The sequence below is a fragment of the Chiloscyllium punctatum genome, chromosome 38 (genome assembly GCF_047496795.1).
Source record: "Chiloscyllium punctatum isolate Juve2018m chromosome 38, sChiPun1.3, whole genome shotgun sequence".
In the NCBI taxonomy this organism is placed as follows: Eukaryota; Metazoa; Chordata; class Chondrichthyes; order Orectolobiformes; family Hemiscylliidae; genus Chiloscyllium; species Chiloscyllium punctatum.
Window position 1 is genome coordinate 4,073,165 of NC_092776.1, and position 19,446 is coordinate 4,092,610.

General features: G+C 45.2%; 1 protein-coding gene across 3 annotated transcripts in view; it reads right to left on the bottom strand.

The window, feature by feature from the left end:
* The window catches only part of LOC140463298 (VPS10 domain-containing receptor SorCS1-like), a 1,204,408-nt gene that overhangs the window by 253,635 nt on the left and 931,327 nt on the right, over positions 1–19,446 (bottom strand). For all 3 annotated transcript variants that reach the window (XM_072557066.1, XM_072557065.1, XM_072557064.1), the window contains exon 7: positions 9,594–9,712. In XM_072557066.1, the coding sequence (XP_072413167.1) occupies positions 9,594–9,712 (119 nt within the window). The remainder of the gene's footprint in view (positions 1–9,593; positions 9,713–19,446) is intronic.

The window sequence follows — 19,446 nt, forward strand, 5'->3', positions numbered from 1 at the left end:
TTGATGTTGGTTGTGTCCAGTGTAAGCAGAGGTGAAATGGTGGCAAAGGTATGACAGCACGGGCATCGTAGGTGGTGATCAGCTGGCTCAGGACTGACTGATAGATTCTCTTCAAGCTTTCAAGAGTCATAAAGTCATAGAGATGTACAGCATGGAAACAGACCCTTCGGTCCAACTTGTCCATGCTGACCAGAAATCCTAAATTAATCAAGTCCCATTTGCCACCACCTGGCCCATATCCCTCCAAACCCTTCCTATTCATACACTCATCCAGATGTCTTTTAAATGTTGTAATTGTACCAGCCTCCACCACATCCTCTGGCAGCTCATTCCATACACGCACCACCCTCTGTGTGAAAAAATGCGCCTCAGGTCTCTTTTATATCTTTCCCCTCTCACCCTAAACCTATGCCCTCTAGGTCTGGACTCTCCCACCTCACGGAAAAGACTTTGCCTATTTATCCTATCCATGTCCCTCATAATTTTGTAAACCTCTATAAGGTCACCCCTCAGCCTCCGACGCTCCAGGGAAAACAGCCCCAGCCTGTTCAGCCTCTCCCTGTAGCTCAGATCCTCCAACCCTGGCAACATCCTTGTAAATCTTTTCTGAACTGTTTCAAGTCTCACAACATCTTTCCGATAGGAAGGAAACCAGAATTGCACGCAATATTCCAACAATGGTCTAACCAATGTTCTGTACAGCCGCAACACGACCTCCCAACTCCTGTACTCAATACTCTGACCAATAAAGGAAAGCATACCAAATGCCTTCTTCACTATCTTATCTACCTGTGACTCCACTTACAAGGAGCTATGAACCTGCACTCCAAGGTCTCTTTGTTCAGCAACATTCCCTAGGACCTTACCATTAATTGTATAAGTCCTGCGAAGATTTGCTTTCCCAAAATGTAGCACCTCACATTTATCTGAATTAAACTCCATCTGCCACTTCTCAGCCCATTGGCCCATCTGATCCAGATCCTGTTGTAATCTGAGGTAACCCTCTTCGCTATCCACTACACCTCCAATTTTGGTGTCATCTGCAAACTTACTAACTGTAACTCTTGTGCTCGAATCCAAATCATTTATGTAAATGACAAAAAATAGAGGACCCAGCACCAATTCTTGTGGCACTCCACTGGTCACAGGCCTCCAGTCTGAAAACAACCCTCCACCACCACCCTCTGTCTTCTACCTTTGAGCCAGTTCTGTATCCAAATGGCTAGTTCTCTCTGTATTCCATAAGATCGAATCTTGCTAATCAGTCTCCCATGGGGAACCTTGTCGAACGCCTGACTGAAATCCATATAGATTACATCAACTGCTCTGCTCTCATCAATCCTCTTTGTTACTTCTTCAAAAAACTCAATCAAGTTTGTGAGACATGTTTTCCCATGTACAAAGCCATGTTGACTATCCCGAATCAGTCCTTGCCTTTCCAAATACATGTACATCCTGTCCCTCAGGATTCCCTCCAACAACTTGCCCACCACCGAGGTCAGGCTCACCGGTCTATAGTTCCCTGGCTTATCTTTACCACCCTTCTGAAACAATATCACCACGTTTGCCAACCTCCAGTCTTCCGACACCACACCTGTGATTATCGATGATACAAATAGCTCAGCAAGAGGCCCAGCAATCACTTCTCCAGCTTCCCACAGAGTTCTCGGGTACACCTGATCAGGTTCTGGGGATTTATCCACCTTTAACCATTTCAAGGCATCCAGCACTTCCTCCTCTGTAATCTGGACATTTTGCAAGATGTCACCATCTATTTCCCTACAGTCTATATCTTCCATATCCTTTTCCACAGTAAATACTGATGCAAAATATTCATTTAGTATCTCCCTCATTTTCTGTGGCTCCACACAAAGGCTGCCTTGCTGATCAATGAGAGGCCCTATTCTCTCCTTAGTTACCCTTTTGTGCTAAATATATTTGTAAAAACCCTTTGGATTCTCCTTAATTGTATTTGCCAACACTATCTCATGTCCCCATTTTGCCCTCCTGATTTCCCTCTTAAGTATACTCCTACTTTCTTTATACTCTTCTAAGGATTCACTCAATCTATCCTGTCTATACCTGACATATGCTTCCTTCTTTTTCTTAACCAAACGCTCAATTTCTTTAGTCATCCAGGATTCTCTATCCAGCCTTCCCTTTCACCCCGACAGGAATATTTATGATAGGAGAATTCCTGACAGGAGAATATCCCTGACAGGAGAATTTATTACCATCCGGAAGAGCATGGCTTGATTAAATGCAGTCAACACTGCTTTGTGAGGGGCAGGTCATGCCTCACAAACCTTATGGAGTTCTTTGAGGATGTGACTAGAATGGTTGATGACGGTCGAGCTGTGGATGTGGTGTATATGGACTTCAGCAAGGCATTTGATAAGGTTCCCCATGGTAGGCTCATTCAGAAGGTCAGGGGGAATGGGATTCAGGGGAACATAGCTGTCTGGATACAGAATTGGCTGGCCAACAGAAGATAGCGAGTGGTAGTAGAAGGAAAATATTCTGCCTGGAAGTCTGTGGTGAGTGGTGTTCCATAGGGCTTGTCCTTGGGCCTCTATTGTTTGTAATGACTAGGATGAGGGGATTGAAGGATGGGTCAGCAAGTTTGCAGATGACACAAAGGTTGGAGGTATCGTTGACAGTATAGAGGGTTGTTGTAGGCTGCAGCAGGACATTGACAGGATGCAGAGATGGGCTGAGAGGTGGCAGATGGAGTTTAACCTGGATAAATGCGAGGTGATGCATTTTAGAAGGTCGAATTTGAAAGCTGAGTACAGGATTAAGGATAGGATTCTTGACAGTGTGGAGGAACAGAGGAATCTTGGTGTGCAGGTACATAGATCCCTTAAAATTGCCACCCAAGTGGACAGGGTTGTTAAGAAAGCTTATGGTGTTTTGGCTCTCATTAACAGGGGGATTGAGTTTAAGAGTCATGAGATCTTGTTGCAGCTCTATAAAACTTTGGTTAGACCGCACTTGGAATACTGCGTCCAGTTCTGGTCGCCCTAATATAAGAAAGATGTGGATGCTTTGGAGAGGGTTCAGAGGAGGTTTACCAGGATGCTGCCTGGACTGGAGGGCTTATCTTATAAGGAGAGGTTGACTGAGCTCGGACTTTTTCATTAGAGAAAAGGAGGAGAAGAGGGGACCTAATTGAGGTATACAAGATAATGAGAGGCATAGATAGAGTCGATAGCCAGAGACTATTTCCCAGGGCAGAAATGACTAACACGAGGGGTTATAGTTTTAAGCTGGTTGGAGGAAAGTATAGAGGGGATGTCAGAGGCAGGTTCTTTATACAGAGAGTTGTGAGAGCATGGAATGCGTTGCCAGCAGCAGTTGTGGAGGCAGGGTCATTGGGGACATTTAAGAGACTCCTGGACATGCATATGGTCACAGAAATTTGAGGGTGCATACATGAGGATCAGTGGTCGGTACAACATCGTGGGCTGAAGGGCCTGTTCTGTGCTGTACTGTTCTATGTTCTATGTTCTCTGGATTCTTGTTATCTCATTTCTGAAGGCTTCCCATTTTCCAGCCGTCCCTTTACCTGCGAACATCTGCCCCCAATCAGCTTTCAAAAGTTCTTGCCTAATACCATCAAAATTGGCCTTTCTCCAATTTAGAACTTCAACTTTTAGATCTGGTCTATCCTTTTCCATCATTATCTTAAATCTAATAGAATTATGGTCGCTGGCCCCAAAGTGCTCCCCCACTGACACCTCAGTCACCTGCCCTGCCTTATTTCCCAAGAGTAGGTCAAGTTTTGCACCTTCTCTAGTAGGTACATCCACATACTGAATCAGAAAATTTTCTTGTACACACTTAAACACTTCTGACAGTAAGACCAGAATTGCACTCAAAATTCCAATAATGGTCAAACCAATGTCCTGTACATGAGCAACATAACCTCTCAACACTTCTATGATATAGAGTCATAGAGATGTACACCACGCAAACAGACTCTTCGGTCCAACTTGTACACGCCAACCAGATATCCCAAACCAATCTAGTCCCACCTGCCAGCACCCGGCCTATATCCCTCCAAACCTTACCTATTCATATACCCAGAAGCCTTTTAAATGTTGCAATTGTACCAGCCTCTATCACTCCCTCCAGCAGCTCATTCCATACACGTACCATCCTCGGCGTAAAAATGTTGCCCCTTAGGTCTCTTGTATATCTTTCCCTTCTCACCCTAAACCTATGCCCTCTAGTTCTGGACTCCCCCACCCCAGGGAAAAGACTATTATCTATTTATCCTGTCCATACCCCTCATGATTTTATAAACCTCTATAAGGCCACGCATCAACTTCCGATGCTCCAGGGAAAACAGCCCCAACCTGTTCAACCTCTCCCTGTAGCTCAAATCCTCCAACCCTGGCAACATCCTTGTAAATCTTTCTGAACCCTTTCAAGTTTCACAACATCTTTCCAATAGGAAGGAGACCAAAATTGCACATAATATTCCAAAAGTGGCCTAACCAATGTCCTGTACAGCCACAACATGACCTCCCAACTCCTGTACTCAATACTCTGACCAATAAAGGAAAGCATACCAAACGCCTTCTTCACTATCCTATTGACCTGCGATTCCACTTTCAAGGTGCTATGAACCTGCACTCCAAGGTCTCTTTGTTCAGCAACACTCCCTAGGACCTTACCATTAAGTGTGTAAGTCCTACTGAGATTTGTTTTTCCAAAATGCAGCACCTCACATTTATTTAAATTAAACTCCATCTGCCACTTCTCAGCCCATTGGCCCATCTGCTCCAGATCCTGTTGTAATCTGAGATAACCTTCTTTTCTTAAAAATGTGATGCTGGAAAAGCGCAGCAGGTCAGGCAGCATCAAAGGAGAAGGAGAATCGATGTTTCGGGCAGAAGGGATTTTCCAGCATCACATTTTTAAGCTCTGATCTCCAGCATCTGCAGTCCTCACTTTCTCTAACCTTCTTTTCTGTCCACTACACCTCCAATTTTAGGGTGTAGGTTTACTCGCTGAGCTTTAGGTTTGATATCCAGACGTTTCAGTGGTGACCTCCAAGTGAAGCGAAGCTGTTGTCTCCTGCTTTCTATTTATATGTTTGTCCTGGTTGAGGTTCCTGGGGTTTGTGGTGATGTCATTTCCTGTTCGTTTTCTGAGGGGTTGATAGATGGTATCTAGATCTATGTGTCTGTTTATGGCGTTGTGGTTGGAGTGCCAGGCCTCGAGGAATTCTCTGGCATGTCTTTGCTTAGCCTGTCCCAGGATAGATGTGTTGTCCCAGTCGGAATGATGGTTTTTTACATCCGTGTGTAGGGCTACGAGGGAGAGAGGGTCATGTCTTTTTGTGGCGAGCTGGTGTTCGTGTATCCTGTTGGCTAACTTTCTTCCTGTTTGTCCTATGTAGTGTTTGTGGCAGTCCTTGCATGGAATTTTGTAGACGACGTTGGTTTTGTCCATGGGTTGTACTGGGTCTTTTAAGTTTGTTAGTTTTTGTTTGAGAGTGTTGGTGGGTTTGTGTGCTACTAGGATTCCGAGGGGTCTTAGTAGTCTGGCTGTCATTTCTGAAACATCTTTGATGTATGGTAAGGTGGTTAGGGTTTCTGGCTGTGTTTGGTCTGCTTGTTGTGGTTTGTTCTTGAGGAATCTGCGCAGTGTATATTTTGAGTATCCGTTCTTCTTGAATATGTTGTATAGGGGTTCTCCTCTGTTTTCTGAAGTTCATCTGTGCTGCAGTGTGTGGTGGCTCATCGGAATAGTGTTCTGATTCAGCTTCGTTTGAGGTGTGTTGGGATGGTTGCTGGTGTAGTTAAGTATTTGGTCAGTATTTGTCGGTTTTCTGTGTACACAGGTTTGTAGTTCTCCGTTGTCCTTTCTTTGTACTGTGACGTCCAGGATTTGGTGTCATCTGCAAACTTACTAACTCGACCTATTATGCTCACATCCAAATCATTTATATAAATAATGAAAAGTAGTGGACCCAGCACCGATCCTTGTGGCACTCCACTGCTCACAGGCCTCCAGTCTGAAAAGCAACCCTCCATCACCATCCTCCGTCTTCTACCTTTAAGCCAGTTCTGTATCCAAATGGCTAGTTCTCCATGTATTCTGTGAAATCTAACCTTGCTAACCAGTCTCCCATGAGGAACCTTGTCGAACGCCTTACTGAAGTCCATATAGATCACATCTACCACTCTGCCCTCATCAATCCTCTTTGTTACTTCTTCAAAAAACTCAATCAAGTTTGTGAGACATGATTTCCCACGCACAAAGCCATGTTGACTATCCCGAATCAGTCCTTGCCTTTCCAAATACATGTACCCCCTGTCCCACAGGATTCCCTCCAACAACTTGCCCACCACTGAGGTCAGGCTCACTGGTCTATAGTTCCCTGGCTTGTCCTTACCACCCTTCTTAAACAGTGTCACCACGTTAGCCAACCTCCAGTCTTCTCGGACCTCACCTGTGACTATCGATGATACAAATATCTCAGCAAGAGGTCCAAAAATCACTTCCCTAGCTTCTCACAGAGTTCTCGGGCACACCTGATCAGGTCCTGGGGATTTATCCACCTTTATGCGTTTCAAGATATCCAGCACTTCCTCCTCTGTAATCTGGACATTTTACAAGATGTCACCATTTATTTCCCTACATTCTATAACTCCCATGTCCTTTTCCACAGTAAATATAGTTGCAAAATACTCGGTTAGTATCTCCCCCACCTCCTGCAGCTCCACACAAAGGCCGCCTTGCTGATCTTTGAGGGGCAGTATTCTCTCCCTAGTTACCTTTTTGTCCTTAATATATTTGTAAAAACCCTTTGGATTCTCCTTAACCCTATTTGCCAAAGCTATCTCATGTCTCCTTTTTGCCCTCCTGATTTCCGTCTTAAGTATACTCCTATTTCCTTTATACTCTTCTAAGGATTCACTTGATCTATCCTGTCTATACCTGACATATGCTTCCTTCTTTTTCTCAACAAAACCCTTAATTTCTCTGGTCATCCAGAATTCCCTGTACCTTCCAGCCTTTCCTTTCACCCTGACAGGAATATACTTTCTCTGGATTCTCGTTATCTCATTTCTGAAGGCTTCCCATTTTCCAGCCGTCCCTTTACCTGCGAACATTTGCCTCCAATCAGCTTTTGAACGTTCTTGCCTCATCCCATCAAAATTGGCCTTTCTCCAATTTAGAATTTCAACTTTTAGATCTGGTCTATCCTTTTCCATCATTATTTTAAATCTAATAGAATTATGGTCGCTGGCCCCAAAGTGCTCTCCCACTAACACCTCAGTCACCTGACCTGCCTTATTTCCCAAGAGTAGGTCAAGTTTTGTATCTTCTCTAGTAGGTACATCCACATACTGAATCAGAAAATTGTCTTGTGCACACTTAACAAATTCCTCTTCATCTAAATCCTTAACGCGATGGCAGTCCCAATCTATGTTTCGAAAGTTAAAATCCCCTACCATAACCACCCTATTATATTTGTTTCTCAAATTCCCTCTGACTGTTAGGGGGTCTACAATACAATCCCAATAAGGTGATCATCCCTTTCTTATTTCTCAGTTCCGCCAAAGTAACTTACCTGGATGTATTTCTGGGAATATCCTCTCTCAGTACAGCTGTAATGCTATCCATTATCAAAATCACCTCTCCCCCTCCTCTCTTGCCTCCCTTCCTGTCCTACCTGTATCCTGGAACATTAAGCTGCCAGTCCTGTCCATCCCTCAGTCATGTTTCCGTAATTGCTATGATATCTCAGTCCCATGTTCCTAACCATGCCCTGAGTTCATCTGCCTTCTCTGTTAGGCCCCTTGCATTGAAATAAATGCTGTTTAATTTATCAGTCCTACCTTGTTCTCTGCTTTGTCTCTGCCTGCCCTGACTATTTGACTCACTCTGTTCTCAACTGTACCAGTCTCAGATTGATCTCTTTCCTCACTATCTCCCTGCGTCCCACCCCCCCACTGTACTAATCTGAATCCTCCCGAGCAGCTCTAGCAAATCTCCCTGCCAGTATATTCGTCCCCTTCCAAGTCAGGTGCAATCCATCCTTCTTGTACAGGTCACTTCTACCCCAAAAGAGATTTCAATGATCCAAAAAAATGAATCCTTCTCCCATACACCAGCTCCTCAGCCATGCATTCATCTGCTGTATCCTCCTATTCCAGCCCTCACCAGCTCATAGCATCGGGAGTAACCCAGATATTACTACTTTCAAGGACCCCCTTTTTAAATTCCTGCCTAATTCTCTGTAATCTCCCTTCAGAGTCTCAACCTGTTCCCTTCCTATGTCACTAGTTCCAATGTGTACAATTACTTCCTGCTGGCTCCTTTTTTTTAGATTAGATTACTTACAGTATGGAAACAGGCCCTTCGGCCCAACAAGTCCACACCGACCCGCAAACCACCCAGACCCATTCCCCTACATTTACCCCTTCACCTAACACTATGGGAAAGTTAGCATGGCCAATTCACTTACATTTTTGGACTGTGGGAGGAAACCGGAGCACCCGGAGGAAACCCACGCAGACACGGGGGGAATGTGCAAACTCCACACAGAGTGTCGCCTGATGCGGGAATTGAACCCGGGTCTCTGGCGCTGTGAGGCAGCAGTGCTAACCACTGTGCCACTGTGACGCTCCTCTCCCGCCTTATGAACATTCCACACCCTCTCTGAGACATCATTGATCCTGGCACCGCAGAAGCAACACACCATTCCTATGTTTTGCTGCTGGCCACAGAATCATCTGTCTGTACCTTGGACTAGAGAGTCCCCTAACACAATCGATCTCTTGGAACCCGACGTACCCCTCATTGCATTAAAACCAGTCTCAATACCAGAAACTTGGCTGTTCGTGCGACGTTTCCCTGAGGGCCCAACACCCCTACATTTTCCACAACAGCATACTTGTTTGAAATGGGGATAGCCACAGAAGACTCCTGCACTATCTGCCTACCTCTCTTACCTTTCCTGGAGTTAACCCATCTATGTGACTGTATCTGAGACTTTCCCCCCTTCCTATAACTGCCATCCATCACATCCCCCTGCTCTTGTAAATTCCTCATTGCCTCTAACTGTCTCTCCAACTGATCCGTTCAACCTGATAGGATTCGCAACCAATGGCATTTATTGCAGATATAATCCACAGTAACCCGTAAACTCTCCTTCAACTCCTCCATCCGACAAGAAGAGCATATCACTCTACTAAAGGACGTTTTTGCTTCTTTCAATCAGACCCAGAAAATAGCACTGTCTTATTCCTCTACAAAACACTTTTCCAGATTAAATTAACATTTCCTTTTATTGCCTTATTCTTACATTATTCAAAATGGCACCATATCCTGGTGACAAATGAAAAATTTTCAATGTATTTTATTGTGTTTTTATTTAAATTCATGTGACAATAAAATCAAAATCAAATCACGTGTGCGAGATATCTTCTGTCTGCCTCAGATCTAAATTAGTTAAGCAATAGTTTTGAGTCGAGCTCTGCACTGTACACAAGAATCTTTGTGAGTTTAGAGTTGATGCTTCCATTGTGTCTATAGCTGTGGAAAAATGAAGTGAAAATCAAACCAGTTACCTGAGCAAAGACATAGTCATCTTGGACCACCAAGGAATTGTGATCTATGTATCCTGGGAAGGGTTTGCTGCTTGCTGCTTCTGAACAATTCTGAATTCGACAGGTAACATACTGAGCATCTGTTAAAAAAAACAGAGTGGAGATTATTTAATTGGGGAAATGAAATACCTCAAAAACAATTTTACACCATAAACTATTTTCACCGTATAACCTGGTATCATTCTGCTGTCATTATTTCCACACATGCACCACAGGATGTTAATAGGTCAAAACAAAATACCACATGCAAATCAAGGGAAACATAGAAAAAATATATTTGACACCTCGAAAAGATGAAAAGTGTTGATAATTTCACCTAATCTATTATCAGACAGACAACTGAAACCAACAAAAACAGAAATGGCTGGAAAAACTCAGCAGGTGTGGCAGCATCTGTGGAGAGAAAAACAGAGTAAACGTTTTGGATCCCCTCACTTCCTGTTTTCCCTTGTTTCAGATCTCCAGCATCTGCAATTTGCTTCAGATTAGGCCATTAGAACTGATTAGTCCAGAATTTGAAGTTGTAATGATAGCAAACCTGTCAATGACCACCATCCTTCAGATATTGATAACAACACCGAACCTCTTTGCATGTTCTTTTGAACGACAACATTCCGAAGTTGCTGTCTAACACCTGCTTCTCTGCATTATTCACAAATCTTTACAAAGGCAAGTAACATAGGGTCATTGATTCAACATTGGACTCTACTTTCAATGCACCATACTCAAGGCCCAACAGTGGTTTCTTTTCTTGTGACACTCCCCATTTTCCCATACCCAAATATCTCTTCACATTTAGTCTCTCCTGTCTCCTGCCTTCTCACAGATCTCCCTTGTTTTTACTTTACTCTCATTCCCATTTTCTGTTTCAACTGCTTGAAACCTGTGAAATTGCAAACATTTCCAGTTCTGACAACATGAATCATTAACTTTGTTTCACACTCTACAAATGCTGTCGACCTCGTTATATACGTCCAGTTCTGTTCTTGCGCCAGAAGGAAACTGTTTCTCCCCACTTGGTCTATCAACAAACACTTGCATTTATATAGCATCTGTATAGCAAAGTACTTTGCAGGAGTGTTATGGAACAAGATTTGGCATTGAGCCACATATGGAGAGGTTGGGGCTGAATACCAGAACCTTGATCAAAGAAACGTCTGAAACTAGGAAGAGGTATAGAAGTGGAGAAGGGTACGGAGGATATTCCACTGCCTGTGGCCTTGGCAGCTGAGAGTGCAGCCACAGGGTGGGGTGGATAACATGGAGAATGCACAGAGGCTGGATTTACATCATCCTGGAGACCAAATGGTGCTGGAGCAGAGATCAGGATATGGAATGATGAGGCCAGGAGGAATTTTGAAAGCAAAAGTGAGAATTCTAAGATCGAGGTTTAATGAGACCCATTGAAGATGCATGGGTACAGGGAGATAGATGAACGGAATTGGGTGTGAGATAGGTCTCAGCTAGCAGGGTCTTAAATGGCTTCATGGTTTGTGAACATGTCTGGCTGTGTGTGAACGGTTGCATGTGGATGAGAAAAAGTAAGACAAAGATAAACCCTTGGGCAATACTGAATGCGAGGGTGGGAAGAGAGGTGACTATAGTTAATTTTCTGGCAATGAATGAAAGCAGGTGAATGTACTTCCACGGTGTTGGATATAAATATAGAATCTCTACAGTGTGGAAACAGGCCCTTCGGCCCAACAAGTCCACACCAACCCTCTGAAGAGTAATCCACCCAGACCCATTCCCTGACATTTACATCTAACCTACACATCCCTGCACACTATGGGCAATTCAACATGGCCAATCCACCCTAACTTGCACATCTTTGGACTGTGAGAGGACGCCAGAGGCCCACAGAAACCCACACCGACACAGGGAGAATGTGCAAACTTCACAGTCAACTGAGGCAGGAATGGAACCCAGTTCCCTGGCACTGTGGGACAACTGTGCTAACCACTGAGCCACCGTGCCACCCCTTTGTCATTAGGAAACTACAAAGACACAACAAAAGAGAATCTCCATGGTCAGCTGTGTTAAGGGCAATAAATCTAAAGATCACACAACACTAGGACTATCTGCCTGACAAAGGAGCAGTGCTCCAAAAGCTAGTGTTTCCAATTAAACCTGTTGGACTATAACCTGGTGGTGTGTGATATTTAACTTTGTCCACCCCAGTCCAATACCAGCACCTCCACATCAAGGGCAATAAACAGGTTACAAACAATAAGGAGGAGCATGTTACCCATCTGACTTGTCACATCTGATGTCATGGTGACTTTGGTAAGAGCTATTTTAACACTTTGACAAAGACAGAAACCTCATTGAGAAAGATTCAGGAGGTGACAACATGTATAGGATTTTGGAGAAGTTTTACAATGTGCTTTACAACTTCATATAAAAATGGTTAGGCCACAGATGGAAAACTGTGTGCAGTTCTGGTCATCAGACTCTTGAAAAGATGTGTGTGCCCTGAGAAGGTGCAGAGGAGATTCACCAGGACGTTGCCTGGGATGGCAAGTCTCCGTTGGGAGGAGAGACTGGATAGGCTGGGTTTGTTTTCCCTGGAGCAGAGGAGGCTGAGGGGAACCCAATAGAAAATTATGAGAGGCACAGACAGGGTAGGTCACAACATGACAGACGTGTCTAAGAGTCAAGGTTAGAGTGGTACTGGAAAAGTACAGCAGGTCAGGCAGCATCCGAGGAGCAGGAAAATCAACGTTCCAGGCAAAAGCCCTTCATCAGGAATGACGTGTCTTAGACCAGGGGGCACAAGTATAAGGTCAGGTGTAAATGGTTTCCAGGAGATCTGAGAGAACATTCTTTCACCCAGAGGGCGCTAGAAATATGAAGCATGCTGTCAGAGAGGTCGGTCGGGCAGATACTCACAAAACTTTGGATGAGCATTTCAAATGCCAGGGCACAGTAGATCAAATGCAGGGATGCGGGATAAGTGTAGACTGGTGTTTGCTGGTTGGCATACACATGGTGGGCTGAAGGGCCTGTTTCTGGGTTGTATGACTCCATGACTCTAGTGTAAGAAAGGGAAAGTGGAGGTGGGGCAGTAATGTGGGGTGGATAGGGGGTGAGGAAATGATTGATGATCGCTGCTGATTTAAAAAAAAAAGTCCAGTTTAAGGGGAGATGTTGGTGGATTGGAATCCAGAGGCCCAGGTGCCTGGGGACCCGGGTTCTAATCTCACCAAGGGAGATGGGGACACTTGTATTCAATGAAAATCCAGAATAAAAGGCAAGCCCAAAGGCACCCATATAAACAATGCCAATTGTTGGGAAAACCCATCTGGGTCACTAATGTTCTTTAGGGAAGGAAACTGTTGTCCTCACCTGGTCTGGCCTTCATATGACTCCAGACCCACAGCAATGTGGTTGACTCTTAACTGTCCTCTGGGCAATGAGGGATGAACAATAAATGCTGCCTAGCTAGAGTCACCCACATCCCATGAACAAATTAAAAACATAAGCACCTTATGAGAGGAACTTATCAACATCAGCCAACATAATCACCAGGTTTTTGAGCAGTCAACAATTCACTAGAAATAGAGTTCTGAGAGCAAGAAATCATTGGCAAAATGCCTGACTAAAAAAACCTTTGACAGAATTCCATGTTCAGAAGCATTCCTATTCACTCATTTGCAATCATTTACATTTAAAAAAAAACAATCACTTTGTCAGTATCTGGGAACAGGTAGTGATCAAATAAAATCACTGACAATCAACTGACATGAAATGAAATCATAAAAACGTAAAACACTCTATTTGTAATCATCCAGCATCACGTACGTCTTCCTGACATCTAAAATAATCAAGGAGCTTGTCCATGACAACAATTGTCAGTGATCCTGGTAAAATATACTGTTTTAGACCCCAGATTCTTCTGAACCCCAGCTGATGCGGTGCATACAGAGAATAGAGTTTGTTTCAGTCAGTGCACTATTCATGATAGTGATTAATGCAGTTAAGGTATGAGATACAGCATAATAAACACATTTGGCCAAGTTATCTACGCACAATTTCAAGTGGTCCCTTAACTTTAAAGTCTTATACATCCTTAACCTCAGAAATGAAGAGACTGAGGGGACCATGCAAATCTGATGCAGAGTGAACAATGTCATTGCCATCATTTGCAAACTCTAGAGGTAGCACAGTGGCTCAGTGGTTAGTGCTGCTGTTTCACAGCACTAGAGGTTCTGGGTTCGATTCCAGCCTCAGGTGGCTGTCTGTGTGGAGTTTGCGTGTTCTCCCCGTGTTTCCGTGTTCTCCCCTGGTTTCCTCCCACAGTCCAAAGATGTGCAGGTTGCCCACAGTGTGCAGGGATGTGTAAGTTAGATGGATTAGCCATGAAAAATGCAGCATTACAGGGAAAGTGTGACTGGGTCTGGGTTGCAATGCTCTTCAGAAGGTATGGACTTGAATGGCCTGCTTCCACACTGTAGGCATTCTATGACTGCGCACATCAATTAGATTTGTTTAACTTTGGAGCAGAGCCAATTAAATCCAACAAGGAATTCAGGAGAAACATGGTTACCCAGAGTCTGGTGAGAATGTGGCACTTGTTACTACAGCAACTGTTTGAAGTGAGTAGTGTGGAAGCATTCAATGGGAAGCTAGAATAACATAGGAGGGAAAAAAAGGAATGGAAGATTACATTAATTAAATGAAATTACCCTGAAGTCAGCTTGGAGATTTATTTTGAGTATAAGCATCACTATGGATCTGTTAGGTCAAAGACTTTTCTCAATGATATATATTCTGCATCTTATGGCATTTAGGAAAACAATAATGGAACAGTTATGGGTCCGACAGTAAAGGGTTTAACAGCGACCTTTGATCAGTCACTGAACGTACCTCATTGGTGTGAGGCAGTTCTCAAAGCAAAAAGGACACTGCGATGAATCTGCAGGGCATTGAATTACAAATCAGAACAAGGTGTAATTGGTACAAATCACTGATGAAACACTGTAATGGATTCAGAGTTGAATGAGGAGGAAAATTTGAGGCATTAGGTGGATTAAGCTGTGAGTTGTGATTAAACTTAATTTAACCAGACAATGAACTTAAATTCACTGGAAACTAATGAAATATGTGGATGAGAATCAAATAGGAAAGCTATCTAACTTGTTTCCCGCTGCCTCCTCTTCACAGTGGGTACACCTTTAAACAGAATGGTTTGTGAACTGAAAATGCTGGAGATCACAGCAGGTCAAGCAGCATCCATGGAAAGAGATAATCTGACGTTTCGAGTCGATATGACTCTTCGTCAGAGCTGACGTGAGGTGTGGCAGGGGCAGCAATTATGCGATAGCAGGGTGGGAAGGGGAGAGAGGACAGACACGGTGACAGACAGTGTAACAGGTGAAGCCAAAAGCAAGGGAAGGAGTGGGAATGGGTTCACAATCTGAAGGTGTCAAACTCAATGTCCAGCCCAGAAAGCTGTAAAGTGCCGATTCTGAAGATGAGATGATGTCCCTCCAGTCTGTGCTGTGATTCACTGAAACACGTGTGAGCACATGGGGCATGTCAGCAGGACACTGTGTTAAAATGACCGGCCACGGCAAGGTCAGGGTCCTGCTTGTGGAAGTGTTCCTCAAAACGGTCACCCAGTCTGTGTTTGGTATCTCCAACGTAGAATAGGCCACATTGGGTGCAGTGAATACAATCCACAAGATCGGAGGAGGTCCAGGTGAAATGCTGCTTCACCTGGAAAGACTGTTTCGGCCCCTGGATGGTGAGCAGGGAGGAGGGGAAGGGGCAGGATGTTACATGGGAAGGTGCTGTGGGGATGGGGGTTGAGTTGGTAGTTATCGAGGAATGGACTAGAGTGGCCTGGACGGAATGATCCCTGCAAAATGCAGACAAAGGGACTGAGGGGAAGATGTGATTGGTGGTGGTGTTCTGCTGGAGTTGTCGGAAATGGTGGAGAATGTGAAGGCTGGTGGGATGGAAAGTGAGGGGAAGGGGAACCAGATGGGAAGGGGCAAGGGCAGAAGCATGGGTGATAGGGTGGATGTGGCTGAGGGCCCTGTCAACCACAGTGAGTGGGAAACCATGGTCATGGGAGAAGGAAGCTGTGTCAGCAGCTGAACAGGATATGATGTAGGGGAAGGAACTGGGAGAATGGGATGGAGTCCTTGCAGGACGGGGGGGATGTGACGAGCTGTGGGGAAGGCAGCGATCGGAGTCTGTGGCTTTGCAGTGGGTGACAGTGGACAGTTTATTCTCTGAAACGGAGACCGTGAGGTCAAGGAAAGGAAGGGAAATGGACGATGTGAAAGTTATAGAGGGATGGAAAATGGAGGCAAAATTAACACATTTTCAAGGTCCAGGCGGGAGCATGAAGCAGCATCGAAACAGTCATCAATTTACAGAGGAAAGAGTTGTGGGAGGGAGCCAGTGTAGGACTGGAACAAGGATTGTTCCACATTCCCCATAAAGAGACAGGGATAACTGGGACCCATGTGGCTTCCCCATAGCCACTTATGTGATTTGGCAGCAGTGAGATGAATTAAAGGAGAAGTTATTCAGTGAGAGATCAAGTTCAGCCAGGCTCTCTGTGGGCTCTCTGCTTGTCCTGGAGCCAAGGCCTGACCCATCCCGACCCTCCTCTCTCTGGCCGAACTCATCCTCACCCTCAACAACTTCTTCTTTAACCCCTCCCTCTTTCCTCAGGTAGGAGACGTGGCCATGGGTATCCCCATGTGTCCCACTGATGCCTGTCTCTTTGGGGGGAGGATGTGGAACATTCCTTGTTCCAGTCCTATGCTGACCCTCACCCCAAACTCTTTCTCTGGTATAGCAATGCCATCATTGGTACTGCTTCCCCCTCTTGTCTGGAATTGGAAAAGTTGATCAATTTCACTTCCAATTTCCAACCCGCTCTCACTTACACCTGGCCCACCTCTCTGAATCCTCCTGTCCCTTCCTCAACATCTCTGTTTTCAAATCTGGGGATAGACAGTGTATTCTAATATTCACTATGAACTCACCGATTCCCTCAGCTCCCTGGACTATACATCCTCATACTCTGCTTCCTATAAAGACTCCATTCCATTCTCCCAGTTCCTCTGTCTCTGTCATGTCTGTTCTGATGATGCCAGCTTCTGCATGGGACCTCCAACATGTCCACCTTTTTCCTCAACCGAGGAATCGTTCCAGCACTGTGGCTGACAGGGCCTTCAACTGATCCCAGCCCAACTCCCTTACTTCCACCTTCACCATCCCCTTCCCTCCCACAACAGCGATAGGGTTCCCCTTGTCCTCACCCACTATTCCATCAGCATCCATATCCAGAGGGTCATTAGCTGCCATTTCCACCGCCTTCAGCTGAATGCCATCAGCAGACATGTGTTCCCCTCCCCTCCTGTGTCATCTTCTGCAGTGGACTCTTCACTCCAATACCCCATCACAGCCCCATAGTACCTTCCCCCTCCCATCGCAGAAGGCGTAACACCTGCTCATTTACTTCCTCCTTCCTCACTATCCAAGGCCCCAGACATACCTTACAGGTGAAGCAGTGATTTACCTATGTTTCATATAATCTAATTTGTTGCAGTCATTACTCACAGTGTAGTCTCCTCTACATTGGGGAGGTGAACATAGAGTGGGCAACTGCTTTGCAGAACACCACCACTGCAGCTGTAAAAATGACCCTGAGCTTCCAGTAGTCTGCCATTTCAACACCCCACCATGTTACCTGACCAACATCTCTGTCTCAGGTTTGCTGCCGTGCTCTCCAGTGAGATTCAGAGTAAGCTGAAGAGACTGTACCTTACAGCCTTCAGGACTCAGCATCAACTTTAACAGTTTCAGAAGGTGAAGACCCTCCTTTACGTTCACTGGCCTCCCTGCCTGGACCCCTGGTCCTGTATCTATCATTCCCAACACTGACAGCCCATTTTCAAGCATTTTCACTTCCCATCGGAATCTATTCCATGCTTACATCTTTCCTGACTTACTATCAGCAATCACTTTCCCTTCCTTCTGTCTCTCTGTGCACTGTCTCCATCTATTTGCCTTACTCCTCCCCACCCTCACCCCTCTCGCACAGTTATCCTATCCCTTGTCAATAGCATCAACACCACTGTTACCCAGTTGCTTCAGTTCTGGTGTAGGGTCACCAAACTCAACACATTAACTCAACATTCTCTCAGATGCTGCCAGACCTGCTGAGTTTCTCCAGCGCTTTCTCTTCTTTTTTATTAATTTCGGTAATGACCTTGGGACTTTGGCCCAAAAGTCAGTACAACTTGATGTTGGAGAAAGATTTGTTTGGAGTTAATTGGCACATGGAACTGAAACCCCACGAAAGGAACTTTTTTGGAGTCAATTGATATCCAGGAAAATTTAAACTGATGAATGTGTATTGACAAGGGAGTAGAGGATTGCTGTTTATAAAGACACTAGAAGTGTTAGCTGCTCCTTAATTTCAGGGGATCAACAAGTTAGTTTGGAAGTCCATGATGAATCAGTAAAACATGGAATCTGACAGAACTGGCCAAATAGCTGAATGATAATGTTTTGGTTCCTAGACACTATATTCATAAATTTCATGTCATTGCATCTGGCTCAAAGTGTATTTTGTGAAACCTCTATTTCCCAGAGCTACAGTCATTATGGTGTAAAAACAATAACGGCAGATGCTGAAAACCAGATACTGGATTAGTGGTGCTGGAAGAGCACAGCAGTTCAGGCAGCATCCAATGAGCAGCGAAATCAACGTTTCGGGCAAAAGCCCTTCATCAGGAATAAAGGCAGTGAGCCTGAAGCGTGGAGAGATAAGCTAGAGGAGGGTGGGGGTGGGGAGAGAGTAGCATAGAGTACAATGGGTGAGTGGGGGAGGAGATGAAGGTGATAGGTCAAGGACGAGAGGGTGGAGGTGAGGGAGGAGGTTTGGGCACAGGTTCCCTGCCACCGCAGGAACTTTACCATCCTGGCACTTTCCCCTGACACCGCAGGAACTGTAAAACCTGTGCCCACACCTCCTCCCTCACCTCTATCCAAGGCCCTAAAGGAGCCTTCCACATCCATCAAAGTCTTACCTGCACATCCACTAATATCATTGATTGTATCCGTTGCTCCCGATGCAGTCTCCTCTACATTGGGGAGACTGGGCGCCTCCTAGCAGAGCGCTTTCGGGAACATCTCCGGGACACCCGCACCAATCAACCAAACCGCCCCGTGGCCCAACATTTCAACTCCCCCTCCCACTCTGCCGAGGACATGGAGGTCCTGGGCCTCCTTCACCGCCGCTCCCTCACCACCAGACGCCTGGAGGAAGAACGCCTCATCTTCCGCCTCGGAACACTTCAACCCCAGGGCATCAATGTGGACTTCAACAGTTTCCTCATTTCCCCTTCCCCCACCTCACTCTAGTTCTAAACTTCCAGCTCAGTAACTGTCCCCATGACTTGTCCGGACTTGTCCTACCTGCCTATCTCCTTTTCCACCTATCCACTCCACCCTCTCCTCCCTGACCTATCACCTTCATCTCCTCCCCCACTCACCCATTGTACTCTATGCTACTCTCTCCCCACCCCCACCCTCCTCTAGCTTATCTCTCCATGCTTCAGGCTCACTGCCTTTATTCCTGATGAAGGGCTTTTGCCCGAAACGTCGATTTCGCTGCTCGTTGGATGCTGCCTGAACTGCTGTGCTCTTCCAGCACCACTAATCCAGTATACAGTCATTATGCTTTGTGAGACAATACAATCTGTCCCTCCCATAAATAACAGCCTCTGAAAAAGCAGTTTAATCTCTAAAACACAACAAATATCTTCAAATTGTGTTTTCAGTT